The sequence below is a fragment of the Syngnathus scovelli genome, chromosome 16 (genome assembly GCF_024217435.2).
Source record: "Syngnathus scovelli strain Florida chromosome 16, RoL_Ssco_1.2, whole genome shotgun sequence".
Lineage (NCBI taxonomy): Eukaryota > Metazoa > Chordata > Actinopteri > Syngnathiformes > Syngnathidae > Syngnathus > Syngnathus scovelli.
The window spans coordinates 412,258-427,844 of NC_090862.1; the positions used below are offsets into that span (position 1 = coordinate 412,258).

A 15,587-nucleotide genomic window follows, 5' to 3' on the forward strand; every position below is an offset into this window, starting at 1 on the left:
ACACTCAGGAAGGCTTGGTGAAATCTTGGCAATCGAGTCTTTCTTTCACACCGCATTTGCCAACAACCTAACCAAAGGCGTCATCACCTGTTTCACTCATTTTCGGGTGACATTCCGTAACTTCCTGTTGACATGACTGCAGCGCAGGTGCGTCATGTCAAGACAGGAAGCGGCCACGTTAAACTGCTTCCGCTTCACCTTTGTTTTCCCACACAGAGAAGCAAAACGTTTCTTTAAAAAATATTTTAATGCACCATTAATAAAGGGTCCAACGCATTAATACAAGATTGCAAATAATATTAAAACGAGGAAGAACCATACAAAATAAACGAGTTGAAGGTATGTACATGTGTCCTGGCGTGGATAGAGAGAACAAGGGACAGGGAGTGAGAGAGAGAGAGAGTCTATTTACAGCTCAGTGTGTTTCTACGAGAAACAAACACTTATTTACATCCATTTTCTTTTTTCATCACTTCAACCATGAAAGCAGAAAAAGACTTTTTGCTTTTGTCTTTTTGCTACTCGATAGAGACTTTGAACAAGTCGCCTTTTTTGAACGATCCCGTCTGCAAAAAAATAACCTCTAGTTGTCCCCCCCCCCCCCCCCTCCCATTTTTGTTTTTATAACCCAATGCAAAAAACGTGCCTGCTAAAAACACTTGTGCAAACACACGGCGACAACAAAACCTGCAGGGGATTTGGCGTGAGAAATAAAAAAACAAAAAAGGAAACAATGGAAACAGCACCAAAATAATATTAAAAAAACAACAGCAACTAACTGTTTTGGTTTGGAAGTGGCAGATAACTTGAGGATCCGGATAGCAGGGACGCTTGTTTGAGATAACAGTAACATATAATACTATCCAAAACAATCCCAAAGCAAGGAGGAAGCTTGTAGAACAGAAGCGGAACGTGTGGGATTAAAAGTTCTAAAACCCTGAATTTGTGTTGACTTCCTTGTGCGTGCGTGCGTGCGTGTGTGCGTGCGTGGATCCACCAAAAGTGCGAGTGGCGGGGTGGCGAGCGACGGGAGCCTCAGTTGAGCGTGCCGCGACAGTTCTCGGTGCCGCACAAGCACGGGATCTTGTTCTCCTCCAGCGGGAACTTGTAATCGTACGTGATCTCCTCGTTGACGGCGATGGCCTGCTTGGAGTAGATGACGATCTTCTTCTGGGACTCGATGGTGATCACTTTGGCGTAGCAGTTGGGCTGAAATGGAAAGAAATGCTCAGCAAAGGTTTCTTCAAACACTTTCTCGTAACCACATGTCATCATCATCATCGTCATCATCATCATATGAAGACGAGTGTCTCCGCTCACAGTGCAGCAGTGGTTAATAAAGCGGGCCAGGTTTCCACACTTGGTGGCGTCGATGATGGTGTCGTGGTCCACTCGGAACAAGTAGCTGCTGCCGATGCCCTGCTGGGCGTAGCGCTTCTCGCGGTTGTCCGCCACCATCTACACGCACGCGCACAAACGTTACATTTGGGCTGACTTTTGGTAGCGGCGCTACTCGCGAGCGGCCGTCTCACCTGTCTTATGTTCTGCCCCACGTACTCGATGACCATCTCGTCGGCAGCGATGGCCTCCATGGCGAAGAGACCCCACTCGTGAATTCTGCTGCGTCCGAATCGAAGCTTCTTCTTGCGGAACTAAATCAACACAAATATAGCAAATGAAATCTAGTGTAGAACTATAAAGTATACAAGTGAAAGACAAATCTCTTCTTTTGAATGAAGTGGCGTGCATTTTTCTCACGCAAACTGTGTGCTAATTTCCTGCATGTGCTCACTAGCACCGTTTGCGCAACATTGTCGCGACCCAAGTGACATTTGGTGTGCATTGTGGGTGTCTGGAAACGGGGCCAGTTGCAGTGTGTGCGGCGTTTGTCCAAAGTACCTTGAGCTGATTGAGCTTGAGCAGCTCAGAGTCCATGACGGCTGGCGTGCCGATGACGGCGAGGAGGCGCCGCTGCTCCGACCGGCGCTCTGAAAGCACGCGGTTGGTGCCCTAGAGGGAAGAACAAGAAAAATCTGTGAGATTATCAGTGGCCTTGAACTGGAGGAACGCTCAAGAACCTTGACCTCCAGCCAAGGAATTCAGTGAACTTGTGAACTAACTGAAATCAGATAAGAGGGCTGAGAGAGAGAGATATGACTCAAGTGAATTGTTTTCTCCTCACACTCGAGACTTTCCTTTCCTTCCCTAAATTCCTCAAGAGGTTTTCAGATAGCATGGCAGGCATGCAACTCATTCTACCATGACTTATTTTGAAGCATTTGCAACTTCAACATGTCATTCGGGACTCAAGAGTACTTCACTGCTCTCTTGTGGCCAATATGAAGAACTACAAACCTTTTTGGGACGCAGCAATTCTTTTCAAGGGTTTGCTATTTGCCTGCCACCTACCTGGCTCGGTCTACTTTTTGCTTTGTAAAGTCGGGCAAAGAAAGCTTGAGGTTGTTTTATACCGTGCCATATCCCGGTGCTAAACTCGGGATGCCCAAACCTACCGAGCTGTCCACATTCTCCACCTCCCGTATGACCTGCTCGGGCAGGTCCAAGTCCAGGTAGACGTCTTTCTCCTTGCGGCTGATGGCGTAGTAACCTTCGCTCCTGGCGCAGCCCGTCACGTGTTCGCGCAACTGCCCGTCCGTGTTCCTCTTCTTCCGCCGAGGGTTGGGCAAGTTGGTCAGTGCGGCTCGGCGTTAAGGTGGATGATACGTCACAGCGTGAGCCCGACAAAGCCATCGGCGGCGACCCACGCCACGGCACGGCACGGCACGGCACGCAAACTACAAAGGATATCAGTGTGCTGCACCCAGTGGGTGTCGTTGAGCCAGTCGGAGTTGTGGTCGTTCTGCAGCAGCTTCTCGTACGTAGTCTTCAGTAGCATCAGATCCTCGCCGTCCAGGCCGGAGTTCCAGATGTCATACAGGATGGTCATCTGCTCAAATTCACTGCGGTTCTCGTACTTGATGGCCGGAGGCTCGGGGGCCGGCGCGGCTTTGGCGGACGCCAAGCCGGCCTCCTGCAGGAAGAGCCGTTCGCTCTTCCTCACGTCCTCCGCCGCCACCGCAGACTCCTCTTCCGAGTCGGTGCTCGTCAGCTCACCGGACTCCAGCTCCTCTACGTCCACGTCCTCTTCTGATTCCTGAACACAGCGAGGCAGGCAACATGACCACGGGTCTGCTTTTAGTACCAGTATCATCTCATCTGTATGCGTAAAATCTTCAACCCTAACAATCCAATAGCATTTCACACACACACACACACACACACACACACACCTCTTGTTTGCGTTTCTTTTGCTTCATGGCTGGCGTCTCCTTGGGTTGCTTTGTGGGCAGAAGCTCCAGATTCTCCTTGTCTTTACTTCTCCTCTTTTTGCTCTTCTCAAGCTCCAGCGCTTTGCTGGCCTGTAACCTCTTTGTAGTAAACGTGGCGCTGGTCTGATTCGACTCCTCGGAGAGCAATCCCAAGTACTCTCCCGCGTCGCCTCTGGAGGGAAGGGCCTCGCCGATGACCTCCTCCGGCGCCTCCAGGACCCCGGAAATGGAGTTGAGGTCGGCCGGGAGCAGGACGGAGGACTCCTGCTTGGAGGTCTTCCTGGAGGCAGGCGGTGCCGCGTGGACAGGCGCTCTGCAGTAGTTGTGCTCCATGAAGACCACCACGCTCTCCAAGCTCATGACGCGCAACAGAGCCTCCTGTGAGAAGAAACCGTCCTCCATCTTCTGCTCCTCGGCCTCGTCCGACGTCTCCGTCTCCTCAGAGTCTCCGGCGTCGGGGTCCATCTTCAGGGCCACGTCGGCCAGTACCGACAGATCGGCGGCCGAGGCCAGCTGCAGCAAGCTGGACGCTCCCAGCTGCTCTCGGAGCCTCAGCCCCTTCTCTTCGTCCTCGTCTTCTTCTCGAAGGGAAGTAGAGATGATGGCGCTTCGGGACTTTCCGCGGGGTCGCTTGCTGAGGGGAGACGACGGGGGGGCCTCCTCGAAAGCCATCCTGCACATGGAGGCGTGGTCCAGCGGGAGGTTCTGCACGGTGCGGCAAACCATGACAGGGGGAGCAGAAGATTTGGGGGACTCTTTGCCCCGTTTTCCGGCCGCCTTGGTGGGGATCGGAGGGGCCACCTTTTTGGAATCCTCCGAATCCGTAGACCGCCCGCACGGCGGCACGATGAGAGCGTTGGCCTGGCCCGGTTTGGAGGCGAAGGGCAGAAGCTGAATGCCGTGAGCGGGACGCAGGCCGGCGCCGGCGCCGACGCGACTGTCCGAAGGTCGGGCGGGCGAGAGCGGGAGAGAGGCGAGCGGCGTTTGCGAGGGCGACGTGGACGGTGGCACAGACGGCGACAGATCTTTGCTTTCGTTCTCCTCGGTGGAGAAGGAGACGGTCTTTCGCCGCTTCTTGAGAGGGGGCACCAGGACCACGGGGGACGGAGGCCGAGGGTACGGCGGGGAAGGCGGTCGCTTGGAGGGGAGTCCCGCTTTGGTGTCACCTGCTAGACGACATAAGATACATTGGCACATTCCGATTCCAAACGGACACCCATTTGCGATTGATTGGCTGTCGCAAAAGTGACTTACCAAGTTTGAGCTCTGCCTTTGTAAGTATCTTCGCCCTAATACGAGCACAAAAGCAAAAAGAATGAGCAAGTCGTTTTTGCTGCATAAAAAAAAACATTGCCACACACCTGCCGTCTTTTCCCAGCAACGTGCTGTCCATGGTGGACTCATCCATGGTGTCGCTGTCATGCATCTCCCCTTCCTCCTCAGAGGAGGACGACGAGGATGCCTCGGAGGAAGAGCCCTCGGAGGAGGAGGAGAGGCTCTCGTCGTCGCTGTCGGCGCTGAGAGCGTCATCTAAAAATAAGCAAAAGGCTTTTGAGAAGGTGGATTTTCTCTTCTTTTCCATTGTGCAAAATGTGGGATCTGTGTTATTTACCATCAGACTTGTCACTTGCCTCCACTTCCCCATCATCCTAGAAAAGAAAAAAAAAAAAAAAAAAGTTCATCAGAAAAGTGAACCGAAACGCTACTACACATGTCGGCGGGCCGCCACGGAACCTTATCAGAGGAGGAGCCGTCAGACGTCTCTTCTCCCTCGCTGTCCAGCTCCCAAGGTTTCCGACTCCTGGGCTTCTTTTTCCTTCTCTTGTTGTCTCGTCCCGCTCGGCCGACGTCCGGCACGATCCCGTTGGCGCCTGAGAACCAGACAAGTGTCAGACAAAGCCCCGCCCCGCCCTGCCCCGCTTCTGATGCGACACCACATGAGCTGGGCCAACCTTCGTCGTCCTCGTCAGGCGGCGTCGACGGGCGCGGTCTTTTCATGTCTCCTTCCGTGAGCTCCTGAGGTTCTTTCCTCTTCACCTATGTAGAAAAAACCCCCAATGCAATTCTAGGTCACGTTTTGAACTTTCTTGGCATTTGTTACATTGTGACTGACCTTAAAAGAAGGTAGCCTGAGTGCTCCACGCAGGGAAAAGCCCTCCACGCCGCCACTTTTGGCCCAGTCCACCAGAGACATTAAGGGCTCCCGAGGACGGTTGACTTTCTCCTCTTTTTTCTCCTCGTCGCGCATGGCCGACATTGTTTGGAATGGCTGAAGACAAAAACAATTTCATTAAGAGGCAAAGAAAATAAAAATAAACCTTGCTCCAAATGCAGTAGGCGAGTGGGATACTTCCTAACCTTAGCCTTGGTTTCCTTTCGGTCCCACCACTCGTCAAATGTGGCGAAAGCAATGTTCTCCACCATCTTGCGGTTCAGGTCCCTCTGCATGATGCTCTTCATCTCCTGGATGAGCGTGGCCAGCGCCATTTGCACGGTGGCTTCGTGAGGATTGTCCGAGTTGACGGGTACCTCCTCGGCGGCGGCGGCGGCGGGGGTCTGGTACTCGCCGTCCTCGCCGGGCGGCACCGTGTCGTAGGCGGGCGGCGGTGGCGGCGGCATGTAGGAGGGGTAGTGCGAGGCGGCCACCATTTGCGACGACCACGCCGGAGGCGGCAGGTGCGAAGGGGGCGCTATCTGGGTGCCGTGCGGGTCGGTGTAAGGGTAGGGAAGCATGTGGGGCGGCATATAGCGGTGGTCCTGCTCGTAGTGCGCCCCGCTCCCCTCTTGTTCCATGAAGGGGTGCTGCAGCGAGTGCAGGTGGTAGGACGAGTAGTCTCCCGTGGCAGCCTCGCTCGGCGTGCCGTTAGAAGACGACGCGCGCATCTGGTGCAGCCGACTGAGCATGTGCGTATGCATCTGGAAGGACATGGGCGCCCCGCCGGTGTACTGGTTCATCAGCTCCATTGAGGTGGCATAGTCGTACATGTGGTGGGACATGGGCGGAGGAGGGTACTCTGGGTGCAGGTCCATGTGGGGCGGCGGCGGCGGCGGGATTCCCGGAGGTGGGGGCGGCTGCAGGGAGTAGCCCGGCGGCGGCGGCAGGTGGGGTGGGTAAGAGGGGATGGGCGGGTGCATGGAGGCACCAAAGTGCTGCGTTGATTCAGAGATGGGCGACGACGAGGGCTCCGCCTGCGACGGCACGGCCGCCTGGGAGGACGACGGCGAGGAGCAGGAAGTGATGGAAGGCTGGTGGCTGGTGACCGTCGTGATGGACACCTCGCCCTCCTCCTCCTCCGAGGAGATTTCCATGTCTTCTCCTGAGGAACGAGGGGAGGACTGAAAGAAGATAGAGATGTTTAATAGTAAAACGCCTCCATTCATTCAAGAAGTGACTTTTCAGCATTCACACAATGACCGATACTTTGCTTCCCATCTGTGTCAGCTGAAATGAGAGGGAAGAAAAGCAGATGATGGAGCGCTTACCTGACTCTGCCCATTGTAAGGCGGCGTGCGGGCCCCTGTCCTTTTTTGTTCGTCAGCGCTCGCATCCCGCGTTGACTCGTCTGGGACGGCGTCCGTCTCTGCTGGGTCGACCGGTGGCGGGGGCTCATCTGGGAGCGGGACGTGAGGCGAGCGCGCCGAGGGCGGGGGACCCGGCGGCTCCGCGGGACTTTTCCGACCGTCGGTCCCTTTTCCTCGTTTCCTCAGGCCGCCGTCTCGGTCGCGCTCCCCTTTCGCCTTGTCCCCGTCGTCGCCCGTCTGGTTGGCGCGAGGGCGCTCACCCCCGGCGCTGCCCGCTCGCCCTTTTTTTGTCAAGCGTTCACCCCTCTGCTTATCTTCTTCCTCTTCTTCGTCAGAAGCGAGGAAGGAGAATTTGGCCTTCTGCTCCTTGAGGAGCATCTCAATGCGGGAGTCCAGGCTGCTACCGTGGTAGGCGAACGGTAAGCTTTCGTTGGTGGAGTCCGGCTCCGGTGAGCCAGAACCGCCTCGGCGAACCGCTGGTGGGCTAGCGGAGACGCCAGGGTGTTGGGGGAGGGAGGCGGAAGAAGGGGACGTGGATAAGGAGGCGGCGGAGGAATGGGAAGGGGACAAAGGTGGCGGCGGTGGTGTTTTGGGTGGGATCGGCGGCGTGCTGGGACGGCGTTTGGGCTTTGTCCACTGCTCCTCTCGAGCGGGACTGTCCTGGTTGAAATCAAGCGCTCCCAGTGTCTCTGCCACAGCGGCAGCAATGACAGATGCCGGTGGCAGCGGCGGCGGGGGAGGCGGTGGCGGCGGCGGCAGGGCACCCGGGTGCCCTGCCGCCGCCAAAGGTGCCGGAGCCCTCTCAGGGAGGCGAGTGGACGTATCCGATCCCTGAGGAGGCGCCGGGGCAGGATCTTTGGACGCGGCATACGAAGAGTAGGACGAGGGCGGCGGGGACATGCTGTTGGAGGAGGAGCGGTACGAGTTGGAATTGTATCTGGGGTCCGAGTTGCTGGAGTGGTCACCGTCCCGCTCGCGGTCTCTGTCCCGCTCCCGGTCTCGGTCCCGGTCCCTGTCGCGGTCGTGGCTGCTCTTCCTGCGGCTGCCGTGGTGGTTGTGCGAGTGGTGGTGGTTCCGGTGCCGCTGGTGTCCGTGTTCACGCGAGCCCACGCTGTCGCGTCGGTATCCCCGCTCGTCCCGACGGTCCGAGTGATGGTGCGAGTGATGGGAATGGTACTTGGAGGAGGAGGAGGAGTTGCCATCCTGCTGGTGATGGTAAGACGCCCGCCTGGAGGAGACGCCGCCCGCTGTCCCGTAGCGCCCTCCCGAGTCTCTGTCTCGCTCGGTCACGAGAGGCTGGTCGTACTGGGACCCCAGAAGTGGCGGGGGCATGGTGGAGTGGTGCGCCACGTGGGGACCACCGGGTCCTCCCGCGTTGGGATACGGCGGATAGCAGGGCGGCTCGTTGGGACGGTACGAAGCGGGCGGAAGGTACCCGGGACGACCTCGGTGGTACAAGGAAGGTTCGTGAGCGTCCTCGGAGTAGCGGGACACTTTGAATCCACCACCTACTGCGGTTCCCGAATAGCCAGACTCCTGAGAGAACGGCGTCCCCGATCTGGAGCTGTAGGGTGTTCCGCTCTGAGAGGACGCCGAGGACCCCGAGGTGTAGCCGCCCGTCACGGACGACGACGGGGGGGGCGTGTCCAGGCGCTGCTCGCCGAAACCGGTATCCGCCGAGCCGGGAGTGACGTTTCCGGACTTGAGCGCCTGCTGAACGCCCGCCGCCAACACTGCCAACTCGCTGGAGAGTCGCCGGCGGATATCAGAAGACTGCGCGGACAGGAATGACGCGTGAGCGCTTGGAAATGAAATCAAATTTATATCCTGATCGTGACGGTTACCACATCAGGCTGCTGCTGCTGCGTGGGGGTTTGCGGTGCCAGGCAGTCTACTAAGGCCTTGCCCCCCAAGGGCACCGTCTGAGGCGTGTAGGAGCCGTTCACAATCAGGTCGTAATACTTCTGCCTCTGCTGGCCTGCAGACAAAAAATAGGTCCCTTTTTTTTCTCCCATTCCAGTATTAATGAAGGACGGATTGGTTTAACACTGTCATGTAACAATTATTGACGACACGATTTCCATCTGTTGCCAACTCACCTTTGATGTCCAGCTGCGCGTGGATGATGTTACCCATGACCGAGGTGTTGTGCAGCTGCTTGACGGTGTCCTTGGCCCCACGTGTGCTGGTGAACAACACCCGAGCCAGGCCCAGGTGCTTTCTGGTCTTGGGGTGGAACAGGATCTCCATCTCCTCTACCTCGCCAAACTTGGCGCACATCTCGGCCAAGAAGGGCTCCTTGATGTTGTCGTTGAGCCGGGCAAAGGTCACCTCCTTGAGGGGGATCGGACCCACATAGAAGTCGTCCAGCTGTGAATCGAGCAGAGAAATAAAATGTGGGGATGACGCATCAGAATGAGCCATGCATGCTTTGAGATGTGTGGAGGTCTCCCAACCTTAAACTTTGGCACCGGCAGGACCATCTCTGCATACCTGGACCATAATCTGCGGGGTCTTGGGTCTCGCAGTTCACCCACAGGCGGGAATCCAGAATCCTGGTGACATTTTGTACACATGAGGTCATGGAGTGCAACATCAACATTTCCAAGTCTATAAGGGTTGAACCACGTATTCTCTAGATGGTATAACGGGGTCTATGGAACTCATTTGTCCAATTGCGACACCTGGTGCTCTGAGTCGGCGTCTTGGTCTGTCAAATAGAGCTGCAGCCTACCCAGCTGACTATGAGTGAAAGCCACAACCTGGCCTGGACTTGTCCACAGTCAATCGCAGGGCAGATATGGAGACAGACAACCATACAAACTTAGCCGAATGCCTCCTGTAACTGTAGAACCGTGCACACTGCAACTCAATTGCTTTTGGTCCCACCACATGTGATGTTTAAAGAAAAGAAAAGAAAAGAAAAGAAAAGAAAAGAAAAGAAAAGAAAAGAAAAGAAAAGAAAAAAAACCACTCACAGGCACGCTGAAATGCACTCCATCGTATCTGTAGATCTTCTGTGCGACCCGTCTGATGGCCGGGTCCTGGACCAGTTTGAAGCTCTTCCACTGCAAACTCACAGCCTTTTGTGTGTCTGCACCACTGTCTGGATCCATCCTACAGCTGCCAATACACATTTGTTTACATGGCACGTAGGGATCGAAAAGAACGCAAGCAAATATGTGCACAGGTTTGACTAACTAACATGAAATAACTCGTGCCGCAGGTAGAAAGACAAACAAACCCTACAACGACACGCTTGAAGCATGAATAGGAACTGCTTGTGTATCGTAAATAAATGCGGAGGAAAACATAAAAGAGGATAGATGGCTGACGTCCGCCGCTCCGGATAAGACGCTGTCAAAACAATGAACGGGTTACGTCACAGAGCACTAGTTTAGTTCAGCTACCTATGCTAACATGCTAACACGTAGCAACACATCGCCACCTGCTTGACCTATTCGCACAAAATATAAGTTCTAAAAGAATAAAACTCGAATCGGGTTGTCAATCGGGTCATAAATATCATATTATAGGTGATACGAGTGCTTCAGATAGGCGGTACATTTCTTAGCTTTTTGGTGTGTGCTAATGCTAAGGCAAGTTATCGCGACCCTCAGCTAGCGCTTACTTAGCATCAATTTAGCAAGCCAAACCAGTCATATTTATCGATACCATAGTATAAACAGCGGGTGTCGTCTCTAATTCTTTCCGGGACTGAAGGGTTTAGTTTCCGGCTGAAAATGCAAGATTCCCAGCTCCGATAGTCCCAGAGCGCGCTCATCCAAGAGTAGCAGCCCGCCCGCCGACAGGCCCGCCCGGGCAACAAGAAAAACACAGTCCACCCACCAAAACACAAACGGGACAGCTCCGAGACCCACGCTCACGCAAAAGTAGCGGGCCCAAATGATGCCGCTAACATTCCGGTTGATAGTCGAGGCAAACGTGAGCCCCCGCGGAGCACTGGAGAGTTGTTTTGAGTCTCTAAATGCCTAATATTATGGAGAGAGCGGCCATCGCGCAACAAACCTGAAAGCCTCGCCTGTTCTCCATCTGAGTAGGCAAACGCGGCAAACAGCTTCTCATACGCACTTTCCACTCAAAATAAAAATGAAAACTGACCTTTAGCTTGCCGGTTAGTGACAATAAACTATTATCTGTAATAGGAATTTATATGAGTCATTTTCATATTATTTCGACCAATTGTTTTTACGTAAATTAAAACACGATCGAATCTGCGTTTTTAAATTGGACAAGCGGTTGGCTTAAAGCTGCTAAACAAGTCAAGCGCCCTCTGGTGGCTATCTTCTAGAATTGATTGCAATTGCGTTTTCAACCGATTTCAGGCGGCCTTTCGTGGTAATAGCATAATATCAACGTGCACACACACACACTAATTAACAGTCGTATTAATATTAACGAGGTTATACATAAGCAGCATAAAGGATGGAAAGTAGCCAATGCATATTAAACAAATAAAACAATATAACCGAATTTAAGTGAGAGATCACGTACTTACTAAACAGATGTAGTTTATTGAATGTTCTTATCTGTAATGTTAAGAAATAGAGATCGGGCAAATTTAACTAAAGTATTTTTTTCCCTTTTATTGTAAAGGATTGCTACTTGTTTGCACACTTTTCCAGCGTTGATATATATTGAAATGTGAACATGCTCATGCGGCAGGGTGGTGCTGTGATGACACCAAATTTAGTTCAGCGTGTTGACACAATAGTTAAATTTAGCACACCGCCACACCCTTGCCAGTCCTCAAAGTTGTCTGTCTCCTTGTCAATGAAACATAACAGCAGAATCCAGTGCACTTCTTTATTGACTTTTGTGCAGATATTTCATTAGAAACAGACTGCAGGAAAACAACCTCACAGCAGATATAAGTTAAAATGTCATTGAAGAGTACATGAATGTTATGATTACAAATCAATAGAGCCCTGTGGTGATGCTTTCGATTTAAAAGCAGGTACAATTTTAAAAGCCCACCAAGACAAAAACATGACGATGCAGCGAGGTGACAAAATGTCCAGTCGTTGCCGGCGATGGGCGAACTTCACATGGCTTTCACTTTAATCTGCTTCATCTTCATCTGCTTCTTCTCGATCTTCTTCTGCTCTCGTCTCTGAGCCGCTTCCTGAACAGATGCAAAGTGGGCATTCATTATCATCACTTCTGATCCCAAAGTGACCGTGTGATGGATTTGAAGCAAGCAGAAAAATCAAAAGGGTTGTCATGGGACCTCCAGGCGGCGCTGTCTCTCCGGGTCCTCCTCGTTCATGATCCTCTCCTTCTCGGCCCGCTTTTTCTCCTCGCGTCGGGTCTGCGCCGCCTCCTGGCGCTGAGCGTGCGTCTGCTTCAGGAAGTTCTCCTCCACGCGGGCGCGGTTGCGGTCTGCCTTCATTTTCCCCTGCGGGACAGCGGGAAGGCTTTACAGTGATTTGAAGCTTTTGCATTTCAAGTGGAGGGTAGGAGTGTTTTTCGTGCTTGTCATGTGTTTGATGTGTGCGCTGTTTGCTTTGCGAGTGTGACCTTGTTGCTTCAGGTGTTTGCCGCGCATTTACCTCCCTGTTGAGACGCAGCTTCTTGACTTTGTCGATGCTGTAGATAACCATGTTCATGAGGGGCAGAAGAGCGTCCATGTCTTTGGGAGACGTGTTGCCCATTCCAGGCACTGCACGCCACGCCACGCCAAAAAAAGAACATTAGGGACCACGTCAATTCATCGGTCACATTTTGAACAAAAACTAATAAATGATGACCATTAAATGTAAACAGCAGTGTCTTCTTTGTTTCAGGTAGCTTTAAGGGCTGACCCTCCCTGGAAAACAACGTACATATCAAACAAAACTGCTATTAAATTGCTGTTGTTTGTTTTTTTTAAAGAAATGCTATACTCACTCTTGCATAACTTTTGGACCAGAAAATTGGTCCGAAAAATGGATGGACTCGATCTTGTCGGCGTGGTTGGTGATATAATGAACCATCTGTGAAACACACGCAGGCAGACACAATGCCAGAAAAATGCAAAGATCCATCAAAGTATTTTCATAAAAGGTCACCTTGTTGTCCATCACGCCGTCCGTGACCTCGCCCATCTCCGTAAGAATCGCCAAAGAGTCCGGGAGGCCGAACTTGGCTCCGGACTTTGGCTTGTCGCCGCAGAACTCACTCTGTGCCAAAACAAGAAAAATCCCCAATTGTGTTGATAGTTAGTTCCACATAGCGACTAAGTGGGCTACACTATCTAGTGGAGAAAAAAAAGGTACTTACCAAGTCCTGCAACTCCTTCTGAAGGCGGCCCATCGCCTTCTTAGTGCCCACGGCAAACACAAACGTGTCCATGTCCTCGTCATTCAGCGTCACTTTGATTTGCTACACACAAAAAGACGTAGGACAACAAATAGCACATTCTCACAACACATAGCGCGTGTAGCGGGAAAGCGAGTTGATACAAACCACTTGGTCGCAGGTGGGCCTCATCATCCTGGCCAGAACATTAAGCAGGTCCTGTCTCTTCAGGAACTGAAAGCACACACACACACAAAAAAAAAAAAAAAATGGGAACACATACACACAAACACACGCACACACACCACCCTCCACTTTACCTTAAGCTGTATGAGCATGCCCTCACAGCAGACACGTCCGGAGCACCACAGGTTGTAGATGTGTTCATTTTCCTGATTGAGCTTCCCCGTGCTCACTGCTTCTTTGCAGGTGCCGTCGTCGCCTGTGTGCACAAACAACTGTTGTTACATCAGCATAAATTATTTGTATTTTTTTTAAAAAGAAGATGAACGCGGCCAACTGACCCACAAGAGCAAAGTTGCTCTCCAGCAGCTCTCTGTGAGAGTTGAACCAGGACTGAGCCAGGCGGCTGTTCTTGTTCTTGCCGATGATGTAGTTCATGATGTAAGCCAGCAGGCCTGTCACCATCAGGATCTCCATGTAGTAGCTCTCCCAGCTATTTTGAAGATGGGCCGGAACCTGAAAACAAGCCAAAAAAACCCCCACCAAATTTCCATGAGGCATCAATGCCAGTAATAAACACAGTAATGTTTATTCACAAATGAGCTAACCCTGTACATTATATTCAGGGAGCGTTTGATAAATAGACTCAAATACAATAATCTGAGGGGGTAGGCTTTGAGAGTTAAAGGAGATTTACCGTGTGGATTATGAGGGGGTCTTTCATGGGGTGGCCAGGCTTCTCCGTGTCGCCAATCACCTCAAACTCCTCCCGGTCATATTTGCTGTAAATGTCCTGATCCTGAGAAACACATTACAGAAATTTCAGTAAATATATATATTTAGGAGTCACACACACACACACACACACACACACACCCCTCACTTATAAATCCCACCTGTGCATCCGAATCGTCAAAACCGTCTTGTCCGTACTCCAGTTCTACCGTGGCCTCGTCTTCATCCTCGTCTTCGTCCGGCTGTGAGAACGGGCTGCCCCGAATGGACGACGGCGGAACGGTGTCCGCCTCGGGCCCCGCATCTTCGCTCATGTCCTCAAACTCGGCAAAGTCATTGTCGTCGAAGTCGGCCAGGTCCTCGCCGTCGTCAAAGTCGTCATTGTAGTTCCCCCGGGAGACGGGGAGGGCAAGTAGAAAGAGCAGCAGGAGGAATGGCAAACGTCGCATGGTGGTGTCTGAGCATGATTTTGACAAAACAAATAAGAGGGAAAAAGGACTGATTTAAAGCTTTCTTTTAAAAGTTTCGAATTCTGTTTTATAGCGTGCTTGAAATGTTTAGGGCCAGGGGACATTCCCAAATGACAAACTACCTAGCCTTAAACACTAAGAGAGTGTAGAAAACCTGCCCGTATTCAAGCCAAGTTTCAAATGTCTTTTTGAAGTATTTAATAAGATGATTAGGGGTCTCGAGTCTGCCAGTCACCTGACAGTTCATAGAATAAAGTCAAACACGACTAAGATGTTCATTATGATGCTTCCTTCCTTTTAAGTGTTTTGTAATCCAAAGGTGGAAATTGAACTTTTATCAACATAAGCTGCCTTTATATAAAAATAAAAAACAACATACGATTTGAGTCGTCCACCTCAACTTGTGTCGCAAGCGCATCCTCGCAACACACTCGACACAAACACGTTTTAACAGCAAAAATAACAAAAAGTGTAGCATTGTTTTTTATGCGCATTTTCAACTTGGACACTTGTCAATTTTTGTGGGATTGACCCCGACGAAATTAGACCCCAGTGCCCCCCCATTCCCTATATCACTTTCAGACAGCTCTGCTGTTAGCATGCTAACTAACACGAGCACCCCAACACACAAATGAAAAGTGACGCCGTAACACTGGATAAAAATATTCCAAACAATAAGACACGAACGGTAACGTCTTACCGCTAATCGTGTTGCGGTATTTGATCGCAAAACCGCCTCCAAATGTCCTGATTTCGTGCAACGACTGGTTGGAGGAAGCTTGACACGGATTTAACCTCTCAAAGTAAAACTAAGGTGGCGAGACTTTCATCGTCAACGCGAGAGTTCGGACACGTCAGCAACGCGAGCTGACGTTGGGATGTGGTCGACAGTGCGTTGCGTTTGGTTGTTGTTGTTGTTGTTGTTGTTGTTGTTGTTGTTGTTGTTGTTGTTGTTGTTGTTGTTGTTGTTGTTGTTGTTGTTGTTGTTGTTGTTGTTTTACACCACAAACCTACATCGGAAGACGCCATTTCAAAGCTTGAATAGCAC

General features: G+C 51.9%; 2 protein-coding genes across 5 annotated transcripts; both read right to left on the reverse strand.

Moving 5' to 3' along the window:
* Positions 1-228: 228 nt before the first annotated feature.
* setd1a (SET domain containing 1A, histone lysine methyltransferase) lies at positions 229-11,027 on the reverse strand. 4 transcript variants are annotated; one of them, XM_049744666.2, is made up of 20 exons: positions 10,881-11,027; positions 9,830-9,974; positions 9,308-9,406; positions 8,951-9,221; positions 8,696-8,829; positions 6,813-8,624; positions 5,688-6,665; positions 5,443-5,598; positions 5,282-5,366; positions 5,064-5,200; positions 4,942-4,978; positions 4,691-4,859; positions 4,584-4,618; positions 3,291-4,498; positions 2,809-3,154; positions 2,514-2,695; positions 1,900-2,010; positions 1,533-1,652; positions 1,321-1,458; positions 229-1,209 (listed from the first exon to the last, which is right to left on the reverse strand). In XM_049744666.2, exons 2-20 carry the CDS (start codon positions 9,965-9,967, stop codon positions 1,036-1,038), a joined length of 6,330 nt encoding a protein of 2,109 aa, XP_049600623.1. In that variant the 5' UTR covers positions 9,968-9,974; positions 10,881-11,027; the 3' UTR covers positions 229-1,035. The 4 variants fall into 4 exon arrangements, with proteins under 4 accessions (XP_049600623.1, XP_049600625.1, XP_049600622.1 ...); XM_049744668.1 differs by lacking the exon at positions 10,881-11,027 and adding an exon at positions 10,701-10,874 and having other exon boundaries at positions 3,291-4,495; XM_049744665.1 differs by lacking the exon at positions 10,881-11,027 and adding an exon at positions 10,701-10,874.
* Positions 11,028-11,664: 637 nt separating this feature from the next.
* On the reverse strand, positions 11,665-15,402 carry ccdc47 (coiled-coil domain containing 47). The gene is made up of 13 exons (XM_049745227.1): positions 15,240-15,402; positions 14,231-14,526; positions 14,032-14,133; positions 13,676-13,850; positions 13,472-13,593; positions 13,320-13,385; positions 13,134-13,235; positions 12,923-13,033; positions 12,762-12,847; positions 12,623-12,681; positions 12,425-12,534; positions 12,103-12,270; positions 11,665-11,997 (listed from the first exon to the last, which is right to left on the reverse strand). The coding sequence occupies exons 2-13, from the start codon at positions 14,516-14,518 to the stop codon at positions 11,917-11,919; spliced, it is 1,470 nt and encodes a 489-aa protein (XP_049601184.1). The 5' UTR covers positions 14,519-14,526; positions 15,240-15,402; the 3' UTR covers positions 11,665-11,916.
* Between the last annotated feature and the right edge of the window lie 185 nt (positions 15,403-15,587).